At 41.7% G+C, this 20,058-nt stretch overlaps 1 protein-coding gene across 1 annotated transcript in view; it reads left to right on the plus strand.

The window, feature by feature from the left end:
* Positions 1-20,028, plus strand: part of LOC131547911 (beta/gamma crystallin domain-containing protein 3) — a 28,489-nt gene extending 8,461 nt beyond the window's left edge. The window contains exons 4-22 of the mRNA XM_058788695.1: positions 2,250-4,662; positions 6,361-6,405; positions 6,803-6,915; positions 8,634-8,793; positions 9,730-9,848; positions 10,233-10,356; positions 10,789-10,824; positions 10,899-11,005; positions 11,795-11,924; positions 12,323-12,432; positions 13,060-13,186; positions 13,263-13,295; positions 13,380-13,489; positions 14,464-14,590; positions 15,388-15,515; positions 15,591-15,714; positions 17,015-17,176; positions 18,018-18,177; positions 19,539-20,028. Coding sequence (XP_058644678.1) covers positions 2,250-4,662; positions 6,361-6,405; positions 6,803-6,915; positions 8,634-8,793; positions 9,730-9,848; positions 10,233-10,356; positions 10,789-10,824; positions 10,899-11,005; positions 11,795-11,924; positions 12,323-12,432; positions 13,060-13,186; positions 13,263-13,295; positions 13,380-13,489; positions 14,464-14,590; positions 15,388-15,515; positions 15,591-15,714; positions 17,015-17,176; positions 18,018-18,177; positions 19,539-19,621 — 4,411 coding nt within the window. The 3' untranslated portion in view covers positions 19,622-20,028. The remainder of the gene's footprint in view (positions 1-2,249; positions 4,663-6,360; positions 6,406-6,802; positions 6,916-8,633; positions 8,794-9,729; positions 9,849-10,232; positions 10,357-10,788; positions 10,825-10,898; positions 11,006-11,794; positions 11,925-12,322; positions 12,433-13,059; positions 13,187-13,262; positions 13,296-13,379; positions 13,490-14,463; positions 14,591-15,387; positions 15,516-15,590; positions 15,715-17,014; positions 17,177-18,017; positions 18,178-19,538) is intronic.
* Positions 20,029-20,058: the final 30 nt, after the last annotated feature.

Here is a 20,058-nt window from a genome sequence, read left to right on the forward strand (position 1 = left end):
GTAAAAATATTTATATATTGTAATAAATATAATATACTGTTTTTTTGCTGTACTTTGGATCAAATAAATGCAGGCTTGGTGAGCTGAAGACACTTCTTTAGAAAAAAACCTCATTACAAATCTTACTGTTTAAAAATGCGACTGGTAGTGTATATATTGTCACCATGTTTACTTTGTCTTTGCCCATTCATTGTGTTGCTCACATCCGTTTTGTGTTTTTTTTGTGCAGTTTCTGCTGACTCCCGTTTTCCTGGGTTCCAGTTTCCTGCCACTGTTTTGGATATTTTGGATATTGCACCCACGATGTCTTGACTCTTCTGTTGTTTATTTGTTTGTTTGTTCCTAATAAACTGTTTAACTGCACTCGCAAGTGAATCTCAAGTTATTTTATGTGATAGTTAGTTATATATATACTAAATAAACTACAAACAAAAAAATATATACAATTCTTTTTTCCTCACATTCTTTCTTGTAACTCTTCTCTCTCAGTCACATACCTGACTCAATGGCTCATTATGGAGCTCATTATGCGGGCCTCTGTCTTCTCAGGTGTGAGTCACTATCCAGGAAAGTTCACGCCCTCCCGCATAGACCCTTTCTACTCAAAAAGTGACTTAGAAAATTTTAATCAATATATTGTTTTCTGTGAGCAAGTAAACAAGATGATTTTCAGATCATTTTGAAGCAAAAACTATAGACTACAAGATCCAGTTCTCAAAAGTCTTGTGAACAAATGTATGTGTTTTATGGCCTTATTTCAGTTACTTTATATTTTTAGTTTTTCACTAACCACGCATAAACGTTTTCTCAAAAACACAATCATGTACATACACGCTGCTCACATATTATTGTAGCCCAGCTTGTGCTGAATACAGTGTATTTAGACTTTAGCCATTAAAATGTTTATAAGCAACTGACAAAAGCACAAATGTCAGGGCATGTCAAAACTTCTCCGGGCCCCAAAACACCCTCAGACCCCAGAGGGTTAACGTCCTGAGGAGTGAAACACTGCTTTCAGAACATTTCTGTATCCATTGGAGTGGTACTCAACCAATCGCATGAGTTTGGGGGTGGGACTATCTGTCTGACTGACCAATAGCAGATGAGGAGTAGAGCAGAAGAATCTGCCTTCAAAACATGACATAGGAAATATTGATCGCTTGATCAGCGATCTAGCTCATGTGTGTTTGGCAGGGCATTTGGGAAGTGTTATTTTAATTGTGATTCTGTTTAGTGCCAAAAATCCAAATAAATAGTTAGACGTGTCCCTCTTCTTGGAGGATGGAGAAACAGAAGACCCCCGGAGAGCCTCGCATGAAATCCATCTGTCTGTCTCTTGCATAATATTAGTGAGTCTAAAAATAGAAATGCCTCAATTCTTTCATTGTCTCACTTCTGAAAAAATAAGAGCTGACACTTCTTATAAATACAGTTTAAAAATATCACAATTGGCTTTAGATCCGAGTGTTGTGTTAGAGCTCTGAAGGGCCTGCTGGGAAATATTCTGCTGAAGTCTCTCTCTTTCAAGACTGATGTGGGTTATACTGGCACGCCTGTAGAATGAGCGCTAGTTTCCTGATGAAGTCTTCAGTATTTATCACTTTGCCTTTTTCGCTCTGCCATTATTTATGTTACACTCCTCTATGCTTTCATGAGAGCACCATCCAGTCTGCAGTGTTTTGTCTATGAGCTCATCCCAACTGAGTCTGAAGAAGTCATATTTTTTTGTCCATTGCCTTTGATATTGAGATGTATAGAGTGTTTTATGTTTGTTTTATGATGTTAGTTTGTAAAGCTCTTGCTGAATTTGTTTAACCCAGTGTTTTTTTGCATTTATTTGCATTGTACAGCACTTTACGTTTACGATGTCTGTTGTTTTTAAATGTGCCTAAATAAAAGGACCCTGACCTTCAGTCTTCATCAGTATCTGCTGAGTAGCTTGTCTGCCGTTTCTCTGACCGTGTACGTCAGCAGTGCTTTCTGAGTGTTTCGTCACATGAGATGAATGCTGTGAGGGCTTTCTGTACCGTGCCTACAGGCACGAGGTGCTTTTGTGTAGATGCTGCTCATGAATATTTAATGAGAATGTTCTCGAACTGTTGTTTTACTTCCTGCTTTTACATAACAGCCATGTTACACACAGAGAGTGCTTCAAACATCACGAGTGTGTGCATTAAAGGCTCTGTAGTGTTGAGTTGTATATACTAACATACGCTTCACTTCATCTTTCTTCTGTTCTCCTTCCACAGTTCAGAGGAGCAGACTGAAGAAGATAGAAGTGATGCCATAAACATCGATGACAAAGAGTGCTTGGAGGACAAGAGACGTTATGATCTATCCTGTCCTCCTGTAGTGACTTACGGCACATACCGTGGATTGAGGGAAGTCAAGAAACCAAAGAAGAAACATCACGTCGAGCTTCATTCGCCCATCTCTGAGGGAGAAGAGGCAACGCAACCCAACGGCCATGAGGACAGCGAAATTTCCTCCTGCGCTGTGAACACCATGAGCTCTGATAGTCATGAAAACCCCACTGCCGTAAATCAAGCATCTCCTTCACAGCAGATAGAAGACGTGTCAGCTCAATCAGACGAGGTTCTCGCTGTTGAATCTGAACTAACTCCAGTCCACCGACTCCTTCAAGCTGCAGACTCTGGTCCGTTGCTTACCTGCGTGGAGACAGACTCAGTTTACAAGATTCCTCTAGCAGAACAAAGTGACAGCGGACTTAAGAGCAGCGGACAGGAGCATCTCGCACAGAGTGCTACGCTTGAGAGCTTCTCAGGGGATAGTGATGATCTGACGGTTTCAGACCATCACGACACGGTTCCCGCTCCAGAGCAGAGCTCATCTTTAATTGAAAGAACAGATGATATAGCCCCTGATTCTCAGGCGTGCTGGACTCTAGAGGAGTTCGAGCTGAAACGGGCTGGGGTGGATGAAGAAGTCCTGCGATTGGAGTCTAAAAAGATGGTGGATAGCATCCTGACAAATGCCCTCGCTGCCCTGCAGAAGATGGAAGCATCCGAGATGGAGCGTGAGGTCCTGTTGACCCGTGAACCCAGCGAGGGCTCAGAGGCATTGCGGATTGAAAGGTTAGATGGAGGCACTAATACAGAGCATCAGTTTTGCGTGACGTTGACAGACCAGACGCTGTCTGCGGTTCTCGAGGAAACGCTAGCAGGCCATGTGGACTGCAGCAGGTCGCCACCCTCCTCAGGGTACGAGTCCATCGCTGGCTCCGACACGGACATTAGGTGCATCGTGGGCGTGGCCTCTGACATCACCGCTGCCAGCGCTTCAATTGGCTCTCAGAACGAGAATCAGGCCGTGCTTGAATATCTCTTTGAAGAAAAGAACATGAATGGAACCATTAAGAACACCGGGAGAAACTCTGTGCTCAGTGCTGCCACCGCTGACGAGCCATTATTCCCAAATCTCCACAGTCATAAGGACGTTCTTCATGAAACAGACATCAAGCTCTCGGCGGAGGAGCACACGGGAGAAGCAGAGTGGGTCAGATGGGAAAAGCGATCTCAGGATACAGCCAAAGACAATGCAACGAGCAATAACTGCAGACTCAGCCTGATCGATTCCTGTGCTCCATCTGCACATCAGGAGAGTCTTCAGCAAAGCCAAACTCTCAGTGAAATGGGAAAGTCAGACCCTGTTAGCCACAGTCTTGCTTCTGATACAGCAGATTCGGATATGATGTCAGGAATTGTACCAGCTACACAAAGCCATAAATCTGAAGCACCTTATTCAGACAGCAGTGAGCAGGAACAGATCTGCCAAGTTTCTCGGGCTGGAGTAGATTCACATGTCCTGCTATCCGTGACTGAAGTCCAGTGCTCTGGAGGTCACCGCTCTTCTCAGTGGGCCTCGGTGCGAGCGATCCGCTGCGACATCAACGACAACCAAAGCCTGAGCCCCGAGGAGACTCCAGCGGATGCTGGAGCATCGGTCGAGTGTGTCTCAGCTCGGAGAATTCACCTGGACCCCGTGGACAGTTCCAGCAGAACCGCAGCTGTCCTTCCCCAACACTCCCGATTCCATGAGCTCGACCTCCACCAGGTCGACGGAGGCTTCGCTATCATCAGCGAGGAGGAGGAGAGTGACGTGGTGTTCGTGAACGACACTGGGCCCATGCACAGTCCCAGCACGCGGCGAGCCAGATCCTACCCCTTCTCCCTGTCCCCTATCTATGAGGAGGAGTTCGGCCGCGAGGAGGCTTCGGGGCAGGAGACGCTGCAGGTTCCTCCAGCCACAGAAGAGGAGCAGAGAAGCGTGGAGCAGCCGGCCGCGTCCATCCTCTCCCTCCTGCAGTCGGTCAGCGAGAAGCTGCAGTCCAGTGTGATGTGCGGTTCGGTTGAGGAGTCCGTTCACGTTCCGCTGAGCGAACACTGCGAGGACGACGATGAGAACTCCAGCGTCCTACAGAGCCACCGGCTCACTGAGACCGAACCTGAGCGCGAGACTGACGATGCTCCGGATGGAACGCAGGAGCAGCGGGACTGTGATGGTGCTCTGGGTAATATCGGAAAGAATGCCAATACGCCTTTCTATCAGTACTTGAAGTCCAGAATAATGCCATCAGGTGATGAAGAACCCGGAGACACTCAACACATGGTGTGTCGTAGTGCCGGCAACACACTGGTCATGGTAAGCAGATTTGATTTTTCGTCAAGAATCTAGGGGCCAGTTTTACTTAACAGTGCAAATTAACGCGAGAGCGCAATTCCAAAACAGCACTGCCGGGTGTGGAAATTTCTGCAGGTGATTTACTAACAACGCGCAAATTAAAGAACACAGACGCAACATCTCATTTACATATCAACTAATGCAATATACCAAGCACAGTGCAAATTAGCGTAGTCGCAAATAAAGAATAAAGAAATAAAGAAGCCACAGTATGTTGAAAAGAACCAGAGGCCAAAAATGAAAAATTATTTGAATGCACGACGTGGAGGCGAAGTGCATTCAAATCGTTTAATGCACAGCTAGCCGTTGATTATCCCGTTTATGCCATGGTCATTTGCCAGCATTCACATATTAAAGATGTTAATAATATTTGCGCTGCAATATTTGACCGGAATGATAAAAATGACGGTTATTTTCGTCTGTATTACTATTCAACTGTAACGGTATGTTACTATGGTTACCAATGTTTATTGGAAGCGCATTAATATAGAACGTGATTAAACTGACCTGGAACTACCTGTGCAGTTAAACGAATTTAATCAACACCTGCCACCCAATCAGAATCCAGTATTCAGACAGACCATGGCATAAAATAAATTAATACGAGTGGAAACAATCTTCTCCCTTCTACCCCTGCTCTCTGTTCTCTGTGTGACTCCTCTAGCAACAATAATTGCAGCCATTTCAAGTGCAAAACAGTTTAAGACATGCTTTTTTTGGGCGTTAAATAATGGCACAAATGCCAGTAATTTGATGAGCGCAAACGTTAGTAAATCTCGTTGCATGATTCATTTGAATACTCTCCTCCAATAAACTTTGCGTCTGAAGGGAAACTACTACAAATGCATATTCAATGCATATTCAGGCGCAAAAATAACTGTCCACGCTTTTTCAGAATTAATTTGTCACTGCACGTCTTTAGTAAATCCTGACAGTACTATTTTAACGTCAAAAGATGGTTTGTGCTGGCGCAAGCTGTTAGTAAATCTGGCCCTAGGTCTTCAACCTGCTCCTGGAGACACACAGTCCTGCAGAGTTTATGCTGCCTTCACGTGCTATTGGAACTATCGTAAATATGAGTTTCCAAATAGTAAATTGGACGTGAACGGCCTCTAAAGTCATATTTACTACAGGGAAACTTGGAGATAATTTTGATACCAGAGTTTCTGAGTTGGGCGGGCCATAAACTTTAAACATGGTGGAGGGGACAACCATTGCTGCTGTCAATGCTGTTCTCACAACAACTACATCACTTTGTTTTGTCACTAAAGTAGTGTATTTATAGGCTAGATATGAACAATCATTTGAAGCATATTGTGTTTTATAAACAGTGAAATAAGCATGTATTTGACTGAAATTCCAGAATCGTCAGCAAGTTGACTATCTAGCGCGGTGAATGTTGATATGCTTGTTGGGATGCTACATTTTATTCTTTCCGACAACAAAGCACTTGAGTAATAATGCTGGTAATAATGACTTCATAAGTGGGAAATAGGAAATTTCCGATAGCACATGAAGGCAGCTTTATTTCCAACCCGCTCCAGCACACCTGGCCTGATCCTGATGAGCTTGGATTAGCAGGGTTCAAGACCTTTGTTCTAGAACAAGATATGCTTATATGTATGTTAACAAGCTTTTTAATCCTTCATGTCCTCACAGGGAGAGACCAGAGGGTTTGGAAAGGTCAACCCTAGACCTACAGCAGTAAGTTCAACTCAATTTAGGCATGTTATATGAATGGTTGTCCGTTTAGTTTGAGAACTTGAGTCTTTGAACAGCTTTGCATTCTCCGCTGGGGCTTTGAAGTGGTAGAAGAAGAATCTAACTCTATAGATTTAAATTTGTTATGATATCAGTTGTTGCAATGTTTTGGAACTGTGATAACAGAAATCCATTCCACTCTCAGCTTGCTAATATGGTGCTCTACAGTCATATATTTTGCAGCACAAAAAATAAACAACTCAAACCATATCCTCATTGCCTTTGTTTGTTCAGATTGTGCCAGTGTCTTTTTTCAGGAGTAAAATGGTAGCGCTGTACTAAGCCATGTGTGCTCAAGAGTGTTTTGCTCCCTATCACTGAAGTTTCCTGTTGAACGCAGGTGCTCATCTACGAGTCGCTGAGCGGAGAGAGAAGAGAAATCTGCGCTGACGTGGAGGATGCTGGGAGGGATCTGTTTGCTCACAGAGGAACGCTGCACGCGCTGAGAGGATGGTAATAACGTTTACTTTCATCAGATAATACACCTCACTAAAATACTTACACAATACACACACACACAGTCTGTAATGCCGCATTTACACTGCATGGTTCAAGTGACCCAATTCCGATTTTTTCCTCCCATGTGGCACAGATCAGATATGGCCCACGACCGTGTAAGCAGGAAAAAATCACATGGATTCCGATATTCTCCGATCGGTTTCAGGCCTCATTCATATGTGGAAATAAATCAGATTTGAATCAGATACGTGCATTTGCGCCTTCCGTGTAAGCGGTCAGATCGGATATTCCCCTGTAAATGCGACTCCTACCTCATTGAAAAGTGAGTTTTTTTAAACATTTCACGGTACAGACATACCTGTAACAAATGAAACATCTCTAGTTGAGTAGCAGAGTATTAATTTCGTTCATTTGTGTTAAATAAAAGGCGATTTGACGCTGAAATGTGTTGCTTTTGAAATCAAGCTGAGTGCTCGTTGCTGCTGTTGTCAGTTTCTACGGCTCGTGCTCAGAGGAGCGCTTCTGTCCCGTTCGTTCCATTGAAACCACAAAATAAAATGCACACAAACATGTCCCTGCCTTTGATATACAATCACTCATGAACGCATTTGGTTTTAATTACTAAAAAAACACAGACGATGTGACATGCTTAATATCTACCACCTGAGTATTATTCCAGTCGCAAGCTTTCAGCGGAGCTGCGTACATCACTGTCCTGAAGAATTTGTACGGATATATCATTATTTTGATGTATATTTGTAACCATTGCATTAAAAACGTTTCTATATGAATTCCATGTCAATAAATTAAACTCAATGTACTATTCAAATTGATTTGTGATGTCATATATGCTATTTTTGGCTTGTTTCACCAAGTGCAGTGTAAAATGCACACATCGGATACGGGTCACTTTTAAAAGAAATGTAAGCACGTCGTCCAAAAAATCGGATATAGTCGCAAAATCGGATATAGTCGCAAAATCGGAATTGGTCATCAAGACCTGCAGTGTAAATGCAGCCTATGTTTCCTGGCTGAGTCAGAGTTGAGATGAGTTGGTAATGATTTTTTTATGGATGAGAGTCCAGTTGTGCTGTTGTACGAGAAATGAGCTCATCATTTTGTGTCTGAGTGGCTCTCAGAGACAGACCGAGTTTGTGTGTGTGTATATGTGTATAAGACTGCTGTAGCTCATGTCTAATAGATGAAGTCATTGTGCCTACATTTTTCTGAGCACTGAAAGCTTATGCAATGTCGTTTGTTAATGCATGTCCATGGACTCGCCTGCGTTCTCCATTATTCAGCAGCATTCAAACACGCGTGGAAATCACACGGGGGATGTTTTTCACTTTGTTTTTCATAAACTTGAAATTGTACTGGTGCAGTGCACAGACGGCTGATTTGATCCAGAGATTTTGAAGAAAACAACGGCGTCACGCACATGCTGAGATGTTTTTAAGGTTTATGAGCCTTTGACAAAAATTTTACATTAAATATTTGTTCGTGCAAGTTGATGAGTTCTGCAGTGTTCCTGTCCTGTGTGTGTTTCTTAATGCGTTTTGTTCAGTCACTTCCTGTTCACTTCTCTGCTCAGTTCCTTCAGTCTGAGACTCTTCTGGTCTCCACTGCAACGTCCTTGAGATTCTGTGTGCATGAGCGATGATGTTGTGTTGCTTGTTAAGATGGTGATGTGTGTTTAAATGCTGTTTGTTCAGTTGGCTGCTGTATGTGGATCCGTGGCACCGCGGCTCGTGTGTTCTTCTGGAGGAGGGTCAGACTGTGACCACCAGCGGAGGATCCCAGCAGGACCTGAAGGAGACCAGGGAGCCCGGCAGGACTGATCTGTCTGTGCGCTCCATCCGGACGCTGCTCAAGGTATCAGGAGACGTCTGTCTCTGTGGTTTGGTGTCAGTTACTGAATATTAAATGTTTCAATACACAGAAACACTCTTGTGGCGTGTCGAGTGAGAAATCTGTCAGCACAACTATACCCACGAACAAACGTCAGTGACTAGAAATTAATAGCTTATAGCGCCACCTTGTGGTGGATTCTCTCAAGAATTGATACACAACTAGTCACCTTGTATGTATATGCTAAATCTCATTATGAACACGCATATCTTTATTTATACAGCGCTTAATAGAGTACAGATTGTTTCAAACCATAATAATCAGGAAAATAACAATCAGTGGTGCAAACTTTGTCAGATAGGAGACTGATTTAAATTCAGCAGTAAAGCAGACAATAGTGTTCATATTCAGCTCAAGTCAGTTCAGTGTTGATTCAATGAATCAAAATGAATTAAATAATTATTATAGCAACCAAATGGTGCCAAAAATATAATATTATTATTGTTATATTTTCTTTTTTACAAATTAGGTATTTAAATTGTATTAAGTTATGTACATTATTTTGGAGTTGAAAATAAAATTTCAGCTTTATCTTTAGCTTTACCTTACAGCCGCTTAGGTGAGCAGTGCCTGTGGTTATATCTTTAAAATAATTTGACACATCTGAATTCTTCTTCTGCTTTTGTCTTGTCGGTCCGTAGTTGATATTTGCCTCCTCCTGTGTGAATTGGACCAGCAGCCCAGGAGGGGCTGAAAAAGCAATATACTGGAATTGTACTGTAAATCATACATAATTTCCTTTTACCTCAGTGTTTCATGCACTTTTATGAGTTTCTCATGCTGCAGTTGGTCAGGTAAACTAACAGACAGACAGTCATCAGGATCTGTGTTCACTCTGTGTTCATGAGCTTTGATGGTGTTTTCTTCAGTCAGTGAAGCGTCTGGTGTTGTTGTGTGCAGGACGACAGTGTTCCAGAGATCCATCTGTATCCCAGCTCGTCTCAGACCGTCCGTCTTTACACTGAGACAGACCTGATGGAGCCTGTGCTCCTCTCCGAGCTCCACGTCACGAATGGATGGTAGGAGATACAGTGCATTTGAGTGTGAAAACAGCATCTTTGGTCTCAGATAGTTGACCTGGTCTAAAATCATCAAAAAATGATGTGTTTTGAGATTTATGACTTGGATTTTGTTTTTTCTTAAAGGAGTAGTTCACTTCCAGAACAAAAATGTAAAGATAATGTACTCACCCCCTTGTAGGATGATTTTGAAGTTGGAGGAGAAAATGAGATGGGAGTTTTTGTTTTCAACTCTCATGAACCGGAAAAAATGTAGAGTTCAAGCAGAGCTTGACAAGATGAGCATTGTTTTTGACATTTCTCTTCAGCAAGACGTTAAAACAGCCATTGTTGTGCTGGCAGTGGTTCATATGTGTTTTGTCTGTGTTCCCTGAATGTGTGCAGCTGGTTGATTTACGAGAAGCCCGGATTCATCAGCGGATCCGCCGTTCTGGAAACAGACGAGAGAGTCACGGTGCTCCAGAACTCACTCCTGTCCTGCGTCAAGAGTCTCCGGCCGCTAAAAATGGTATGTACAGTCAAACCAAAATTTATTCAGACACCTTCAACTTTTCTCACATTATCAGTTTATTCGCTGTAGTTTAGAAAATGGTAATAAAATATGACAAGAACTCAGTTAAAACAAATTGATGAACAAAAAGATGAACAAATTCATCTTGATAATGTCAGATAACTTTGATAGAAAGGTATGTAACAAAACATGGTCAGGTCAAAGCGACAAATCAAATTTTTGGTCATAATATGTTACAGTTTACTTTCTTTTGCTATCTTCACTTACATAAATGATCTATAGTGTCCTGAACCCACAAAAAAAAAATATCAAAAATTATATCTGCTGTCTGAATCATTTTTGGTTTGAGTGTAGACACGATCATGTTGCTCTCCGCAAACATCATGCTGGTTTGTTCTGAAGCGAGCGTTTCATGTGTTTTTGACGCAGGGCAGGCTGCGGGTGACCAGACCGCTGGACCCAAAGGTGAGACGCCACACTCGCTGATGTCCAGAGCTATTCTGGGATCAGTGGATCTGATCGCTGTGTGTCTTGTGTAGGTTGTGTTGTTCGAGAAGCCACAGTTCCAGGGTCGGGTCAGAGAGCTGCTGGATCACGAGCCCCGTCTGACGGACGCTGCTGCATCTCTGCGCGTCACGGGTGGGATGTGCGTATCTTTATCAGAGAAACCAGCGATCATGTGATACATTTACAGACCTGGTCATTTTGCTTTCTTAAACTGGACGAGAAGCACTGCATCACGTATGTGCATGTTTAAGTTAGCTGTCCAAAAACAGTGAATCGAATCAGTAAACAGGCAAAAGTTCCCTTCAAGCTTGAACAAAATAGCATCGATGAATTTAGGTGTTTGAAAAAACCGTGCAAGCAGAAGGACTGTATTATTATATCTCTATACAGTATAATGCACATAGACCAGAGGCCGCCACACTTTTCACTATGAAGGGCCAGAAATCAAACCTGATGATATAAAAAAAGATATAAAAAAGATACAAAAAAAAAAAAAAATGATATAAATATAATAAAATGTAATTTAAAAAAATCACTTCCACTATATTCTCAAAATTTCAATGCGAAAGAGGAACAATGGTAAATGGTGAATTTTTCCTATTTTTATTTCATGATATGGCATGGCAGGCCAAAACAAAGCTCAGGGTCCTGGTTTAGGCATCTCGTATCCAGACTATATTCAAGCCACAGAAAGTCAAAGCTCTTGCTGAAAAATGCACAATCTTCCAGTCATAATGTGCATTTAATGCATGTAATGTAATCTAATGAAAAACTGTGTGTGTGGCGCAGCAGGATTGAGTCGTAGGTGTGGGAACACTCATAGAAAACAATGTGTTTGAATGTTAAAGGTGTGACGCGGAGCTTCCCATCCGGTGTGTGTGTGTCATTTAGGCAGCAGACAGCTGATGTGTGTGTGTGTGTGTGTTAGATGGGTGTCGTTCTCCAGCGAGGGGTTCAGAGGTCATCAGTGTGTTCTGGAGGAGGGTGAATACTCAGACTGTACTCAACTGTTTGGCGGAGCGGAGCTGAGGATTCAGTCGCTGCGCTGGGTTCAGTCTGTGAGTCGTCTTGTCTCTTCTCTGCCTGATTTTCATGCACTGTATGTCCAGTCTGTCCAGTACACTGTGAGCCAGCGGTCAGCTCTCAACGTCAGTGTTTGACAGCAGAATCACTGGCTGTGAGTTTCATCATGCAGATGTTCTGTTATCGCTCTGTTCTTAAACGTTTGCGTCAGTGTCTTCATCAGGCCTGTCTGTGCTTGTTCAAACACTGTTTTAGCAGGTGAAAATGCCAGTGAGGACAGTTATTGAATCAGCTCAGCGCTGTTGCACAAGATCATGCTTTCATATTTTATAACAAAAAATGAGAAAGGAATCATTACATAACAGAATGACTGTAGCAGGTCATCAAGGGTTTGCTGATGGCTCTGTAACGTAAGCGTCCTTCTTTCCCGCAGGATTTCCTCGAGCCGTCCGTGAGTCTGAAGATCTCTGATGAAGAAATCGACGCTCATCAGGAGATCCCTGATCTGCAGGAGACCAGTGGCGTCTGCGTGAAGAGCGGAGCGTGAGGCCACATTTCATCCACACGATCAGAATCACATCGAGAACGATAACTATATTAGCATTCGCACCAGCACATCGTGACATTCTGTTTATTATAAGTGTGCTGCAGTCTTCACTTTAAACGCTCAAGCTCATTGCAGCTGAGTGGATTCTGATTGGCTGATCGCTCATCAGCTGGAAAAAAACCTTCTGAAGTTATTCCGACAATAGCATTATCGTTATCGTTGTGCTGTGGACTCCACTGTTCTTTTCAAGTTAAAGTGATCTGTTAAAACATTATAGTTTGTTATAGTAGTGATGATAGAAGGGGCTTTCGCATCGGAGGAATGTTTTCAAAGTTCCTGTAACTGTCTGGTGCGAAAGCTGCTATTGTACCTGCGGTGTGGACTGTTAGAGCAGGGGCCAAAACTCAGATCCTGCAGAGTTTAGTTCCAACCTGCTTCAACACAATTACCATGTAGTGTTCAAGTAAGGACTTGAGTATCTGGATCAGGTGTGTTTAGGGTTGAAGTTAAACTCTGCAGGGCTGTGGCCCTTCAGGATCTGAGTTCTGCACTGTTGAGCAGTTATTAAAGCGCTTTAGTTATCGATGTGAACGGCTCTTAACAGAGTGTATGGTGTGCTTCAGGTGGGTTGCGTACAGCGAGCGGTGTTTCACCGGACAGCAGTGTGTTCTGGAGAAAGGCTGTTATCCAGGGCTGCTGGACTGGGGCGACGGACAGAGCTCAGCGAGATCACTGCGGCCCGTTCACAGAGTGAGTCTCATCAACTGAACATGTTTGTGTTTGATTCATGACACTCTTTCACTGATGAGTCTTATTTTCTCCACAGGAAGTCTGTCGGATCGTGGAACGGAAGTTTCTGGTATGTTTGCGCTTCACGTGCCACTAACATATAAGCGTGGAGAGTCCCGGTGTGTGCTGCTAACGTGTTTCTCTCTGAGTGCAGCTGCGAGTCTACAGCCAGACGCGGTTCGGAGGAGAGAGCCGAGAGTTCGAGAGCGATGTTCCTGACACTGGAGCTCCAGGAGTCGAGTCGCTGCGGGTGATCCGGGGACGGTGAGAGTCCACCCGCTAAACCTGTAGATATAAATCACCCCTTCAGTCCAGCTCTCGCTCGCTCAATTCAGTTCAGTTCAATTCACTTTATTGGCATGACATACTTGGGTACATACTGCCAAAGCATTGTACATACCAGAATAAAAAACAAACAAAACAAAAATACATATAAAATACATCCATATATATATTTATATAAACATTGATGGTACTACTAATGCAGATGTGTTCACTCTTTAACTTTAGTTTGTGGCATTTATAAATGTGTCCCTGCAGCACAGAAGCAGTCATAAGCAGCACAGCTATATTTGTAGCAATAGCCAACAATACATTGTATGGGTCAAAATTATCCATTTTTCTTTTATGCCAAAAATCATTAGGATATTAAGTAAAGATCATGTTCCATGAAGATATTTAGTAAATTTCCTACCGTAAATATATCAAAACTTCATTTTTGATTAGTAATATGCATTGCTAAGAACTTCATTTGGACAACTTTAAAGGAGATTTTCTCAATATTTAGATTTTTTTGCACCCTCAGATTCCAGATTTTATCCTAACAAACCATACATCAATGGAAAGCTTTCAGATGATGTATACATCTCAATTTCAAAACATTTACCCTTATGACTGGTCCAGGGTCACAAATATGTTGTGCTACCAAAGAGGAAGTAGGTCCTTCAAATAATATTCCTAATTTGTCATTTCCATGGAGTGACTGGAACTCAGGAATAATCTGCTGTATTTGACTGTACAGTGCGTCTCTTAACATTCTGATGGGAATGTTTATTTTTAATAATTTCATTTCGTATGGCATGCATGACTTTTATAAGTAATGTTTTAATTGCCAAATTGAAATTTCCAGTGGGAGGTTAAAACCAGACCAAGATAATTACATTGTAAAGCATGTTGAAGTGTGGCGTTGTTTACAGTAAATATAAGTAAATCTCTCTCTCTCTCTCTCTCTCTCTCAGTTGGCTGCTGTTCGATGAGGAGCGTTACTCTGGTAACCAGTATATCCTGTGGGAGGGGCATTATCCTGATCTCACTTCCTGTGGCTGCACATCCACAGCCATCAAGTCTTTAAAGCCCATTCCATACGTGAGTCGACGAGAACGAACATCCACAATATCTCAGGAGACAGAAGAAATAAACATTTGTCTAGTGACATCAGTAGACAGGGTTTCTAAAATGGCTTAGTTCTTAATTAAAAGGTCTTAAATCAGAGCATGAAGTCTTAAATTCATAAAATCGTGGCATTAAATGTTGCATGAACTACTAAATGAATCTCTTCCTCAGTGTTTCTGTCTTGTTTTCCAGTACAAACATCCAAACTTCCCTAACTCCAGATACATTTACTGGAGATGCAAAATGACGATATGAAGTCTTGTTTTCTGAGAAACTGAACCAAGTGAGTTTATAATAAAAAAAAATATCTGTCAACGGGGAATGTTTTAATTAAAACAGTCTAACGGCAGATATTTGCTTTTGTTTTAATCATGAATTCACTTGATTTTGACCAATTTCTCATAAAACATGACTTCATATCTTAAGTTATTTCACGTCTCCAGAAAATGAACCTTTAACTGAAAAACAAGACAAACGTACTAATGAACATCATTCTTTGCAGTGTGATCAGAAGTACAGTAAAATTATTTCCATTTCTAGTGTTTGGAGCAGAGATAATACATTAAAAAGTAATGGAGATCTTTGGGAAGTTGTATTTTCAGACTTTGAAGTGTTTCTAACACAAGACATTTACATGTAGACATCATATTGATGTATTGTGCTCCCTTCAATTTTTTTTTGACTTGGTCTTAATAAGTCCTAAATTTTCCTTTCATAACCCTTCAGAACCCTGGCTTCATATGTTAGTGTTTGTTTGTTGTTGCGCTCAGAGTTTCGCGGAGCCGTGCGTGAGTCTGTTCTCTCTCAGCGGGTTTGAGGGCCTCGAGGAAAGCTTGTGTTCAGACGTGGAGGACCGCAGCGGCTTCTTCATCCAGTCTGTGAGAGTCCAGAGCGGCCTGTAAGAGCTCTTCATTACTCTCTGCTCTGATTAAACATGCTGAGAGTCGAGCTGAACGCCGCTGTCGTCTCACAGGTGGGTGGCGTATCAATACGCTCGCTTCAAGGGCCGGCAGACGCTGCTGGAGCCGGGAGAATATCCGGATTGGGCTGAACACAGCGGCTGGGACACCATCGGATCTCTGAAGCCTCTTCAACAGGTCAGCTTTCAGTTCATCACCAGAACGATGCTCTCAGCTTCTGTGTGGATCTGGATGGACAGATTTACTGAGCACTGAGCACTGTCAAATCAAGTCACCTTTATTTATACAGCGCTTTTAACAATACAGATTGTGTCAAAGCAGCTTTACAGTATTAAATAGAAAAAATAGTGTCAATAATGCAAAAAGACAACAGTAAACCCTCAGTTTTCAGTTAAAGGCAGTTCATCATTGATTCAGTATGTCATCGTCCAGCTCAGTTCAGTTCTAATAGTATCTGTGCTTTCAAGTTGACGATATCGCTGGAAATGAAGTGTAACCAATCACAGACGTGAATGCATTGGCCAATCACATCATAATCCAAGTATAAACGTAATGTAACTGAAAGATTCATTGAGTCATTCTAGTGTTTCGTTTAATCGACTCGAGTGTGTCTGATCATAGTTTCCTAGTGAATCCAGGAGTTTATTATAGAAACATTCTATCTGGACTTCTTCACAAATTCATATTACAGGAACAGATGAAACTCGATTTATGATTCCTGTCCTGTCAACAATCTAAACAGCTGCTGTGAAACAAACATTAGATATTCAAATCGCTGTGCTTTTAATTTCAGCGCTGAACAAACAGAAGTTTTGAAAGCCGAATAAGATTAATAATAGGTTTGATATCACTGTATTTTGTGGGAGTCTGTAATTATTAATCAAAGAACAGCAAGAGTCTTCAGAAGTCTTTCCACCGATCAGACATCGCTGTTCTTCTGTTGTAATGTGACTTTTACTATTGGGTTTCTAGTAAGTTTAAAGGGGATGATCACCCAAAAATGATAATTGTCATCACTCGTGTTATTTCAAACCTGTATCAATTTCTTTCTTCTAAGAAGATATTTTGAAGAATGTTGCTGGTAGCCATTGACTTTCATAGTATGAACAAAAAATAGAATGGAAGTAAATGGGGACCAGCATCTGTTTGGCTGCACACATTCTTCAAAATATCTTCTCTTGTGTTCAGCGTGAGAAAGAAACTCGAGGGAGAGTAAATGATGACGGAATTCTCATTTTTGGGTAAACTGTCGCTTTAAAGTTAATAGACCAGTGGGGTTTTCCTAAAGTTCAGGCAGTTTTTAGGGTTCTCGTCCTGCTTCTGTGATTCCTTTCCTATCTGTGGTTTAGATAAGATCATGTTTTATAATTCTGTAATAGCTTTTGTCCAGAATGAGATTTTAACTGAAATCGTCAAACAGATCAAATAGGATTCTAATGTCAAGATCTTTCTGTCAAATGCACTCCTGTCTCTTCAGCCCAAAGCATTCTTCCAGCTGCGGAGCCGAGCTCTGGGTTCGGTTCTGACCAGCGAGAGCGTTTCAGACGGGTCATTTCCAGCCAAACTCTTCCTGAGTCCCGCCGATCGATCTCTGGACACGCAGCGCTGGATCTACTCCGACGGCCTGCTGAAGAACACGGTCAGTGAGGAGAAACACGGCCCACATCTGTCGAGAGGAGCTGATGAAAAAAATACACTTCTGTCTGTGGAACATTAGTGAAATAATAAAGGTCTCCTCAGGTACAGCGGTGGCCAAAATGATTAGAGCACTAGTATCTTCAGCAGCTAAAAATGCTTTTAAGTCGGTTATTTCTATCTTCTGCTGGAGTGTGTCAGGAGGAAATATCAGATTGCATTTCCAAACATTCATTTAGCCATTAATTATAATAATCCAGTGAGATTTTTGTCTGATCTGATCATCATCATCATCAGTCCGTCTGGAGTGACATGAAGAAACTGACTAAATCCAGAAGAACTGTCTCTGAGACGCTTCAAGAAAGCTCCTGCGAAGCTACAGAGCACTTGTGTAAAAATGCTGTAAAATGAGAATGCTGTCAAAAATAATGTCATTAATAGATTGTCTTTATCAATTAAATGAAATCCACATTTGTTGAGAGCATCCTTTGTGTTTAAAGCAGCTTTTGTCCTCGCTGCACTCGAGCAGAGTTTCTCAGGAGCTTTCTTGAAGCGCTGTATTTGTAGGAAGGCATTACAGCCTGTTTGTCTTCTAGATGTGATTGTTTCATATTGTCATCATAGTTTTCAGAAAACAAGCTGTTAAAACTTTGTCGAGTCACCTTTATTTCTACAGTGCTTGATACAACAGATGGTTTCAGAGCAGCTTCAGAGTAATAAACAGCTGTAAAGCCACTAGTGTCATTATTCAGCTCAGCTCAGGAGCTCTTTACAGCTCATCAGCGACGCAGCAGATGCGCTTCAGCTCTACAGTAGTGTGATGTGATCGCTGTGTGTTTCTGCAGGCGCAGGGGGGCTGTCTGTCTGTGATCGGGGCCAAGGCCTGTGCCGGGGCCCCAGTGGCATTATGGGAAGAGCACGGGCGTGTCAACCAGCGCTGGAGCCTCAATGAAGACGGAAGCATCTGCTCTCATCTGAACCGCAGCCTGGCGCTGGACCTCAGAGGTACGAGGATGCTCTTTGTCCATCAGTGTCCAGCAGAAACATGTGTGTCTGTGTCTCCAGAGCCGGTTTCTGCAGGTCTTAAAAAGGTCTCAATTCACCCTTCCTCAGATTAGGCCTTAAAATGTCTTAAATTACAGTAGAAATTAAATTCATAAAAGTTTTAAATTCAGAAAGTCGTGGCATTAAATGTTGCGTGCACTGCAAAAAATAAAAAAATAAAATAAATAATTAAAAATGAAAGAAAAATACAATTGAATATCTTTCTGTATTTTTGTCTTGTGTTAGAAATATCTAAACATCCTTAAATTTACTTCAGATGCAAAATGACGACGTGAAGTCTTGTTTTCTGAGAAACTCAACAAAATTAAGTGAGTTTTTATATCAGAAAATATCTGACAAAGAGGAATGAATTCAGTTGATTTTTGACTCCATGTTCTTTTTAATCATAAATTCACTTCTTTTTGATACATTTCTCAGAAACAAGATCTCTTTCTTGTCATTTTTGCATCTTGATTTTATAATCTGCAAAGGAGTTTTCCATTTTCCAGTGTTTGGAGTCAGAGATGTTCAAGCAATTTTTGTAAAATGAAATAAAAAGTAAGTTCAGGTCTGTAGGATGTTATTTCAATCTTTGAAGTGCTGCCAATAAACTCATTGTGCTCCCTAGACATTTACATTGAGACATAATGACATATTGTGTTCCCTTCAATTTATTCCTTACATTTTCTTTAATTGGATAAATTAGTCTTTAAATTTACATTCATAAAACCTGCAGAAACAGGAAAGTAACTTCATCAAATTTGATTCAGCAGTAAAGCAGCTCTAAAAAGACAACATGAATTTAGATCAAGTTTTGTTCTCATCTGATACCGTCTGTGCCGTCAAATCACAAATACCACTGAATTAGGAGTGTGCATTATTGACGAAATAGGATATCTCAATATATTTTGGGATTTTTTTCAGTGGCGATAATTAGTGGACTGAATAATTATTTATTCAGCTTTCAGTATATAAATCTCAAAAAATCTCAGTTTCAAAAAACTGACCCTTATGACTGGTTTTGTGGTCCAGAGTCACATGTTTTATGAACATAAAAAACAAAAACCTACACAGGGATATCTTTTGCCTTCATAACTTTATATTATAGGGATACTGAAACTTCATCGTAATGGGCTTCATCACACAGCAAATGCTTTTGGACTCTCTTTGTTTGTTTTTTTGCGTATACTCATACATACTCGATAATGTCAGCTCGCATATGGTTAAAACAACAATTACGGTATTACTGTAGATGAGACAAATCGCACACTCCTAGACTGAATATTAAGTGTGTTCATAACTGAGGGTCTCGTGTCTCTCAGGTGGATTCGGCGCTGACAGAGATCATCTGATCCTGAGAGAGCTTCACAGCGCCACTCAGATCTGGGACATCGATGTGCTGTGATCGAACACATCAGGGACTGAAGATCACAGCCAATCATTCAGACTTTAGCTACTCGCCTCCAGGCCAATAACTGATCCTGTTTTAAACTGCACTGTGAGCGTGGAGGACCCCAAGGGACGAGGCTCTGCGTGTTTGTTTTTATCTCCAGAAGCACATTTGCACTACCAGGAACCTCACGAGTGTTCTGCAGGTGTTTCAGGTGAACTCATGCTGGATTCGCCCTTTAATCCGCCGGGAAAAAGGCATGGATACTGTTTCTGTTGGCTCAAGCGTTAAACTTAGTCATTTCACTGGAGTCCTGCAGGAACACTGACATAAATCAACCACAAACATGTAATGTGTACAGCGACGCTCACAAGCAGCATTTCTAAAAGAACCTGAACAATAAATGGAGACTGTAAAATGCATTGCGTGTGTTTGTTTGAATCTGTTATTTC

This window comes from Onychostoma macrolepis, chromosome 10 (genome assembly GCF_012432095.1).
Source record: "Onychostoma macrolepis isolate SWU-2019 chromosome 10, ASM1243209v1, whole genome shotgun sequence".
Lineage (NCBI taxonomy): Eukaryota > Metazoa > Chordata > Actinopteri > Cypriniformes > Cyprinidae > Onychostoma > Onychostoma macrolepis.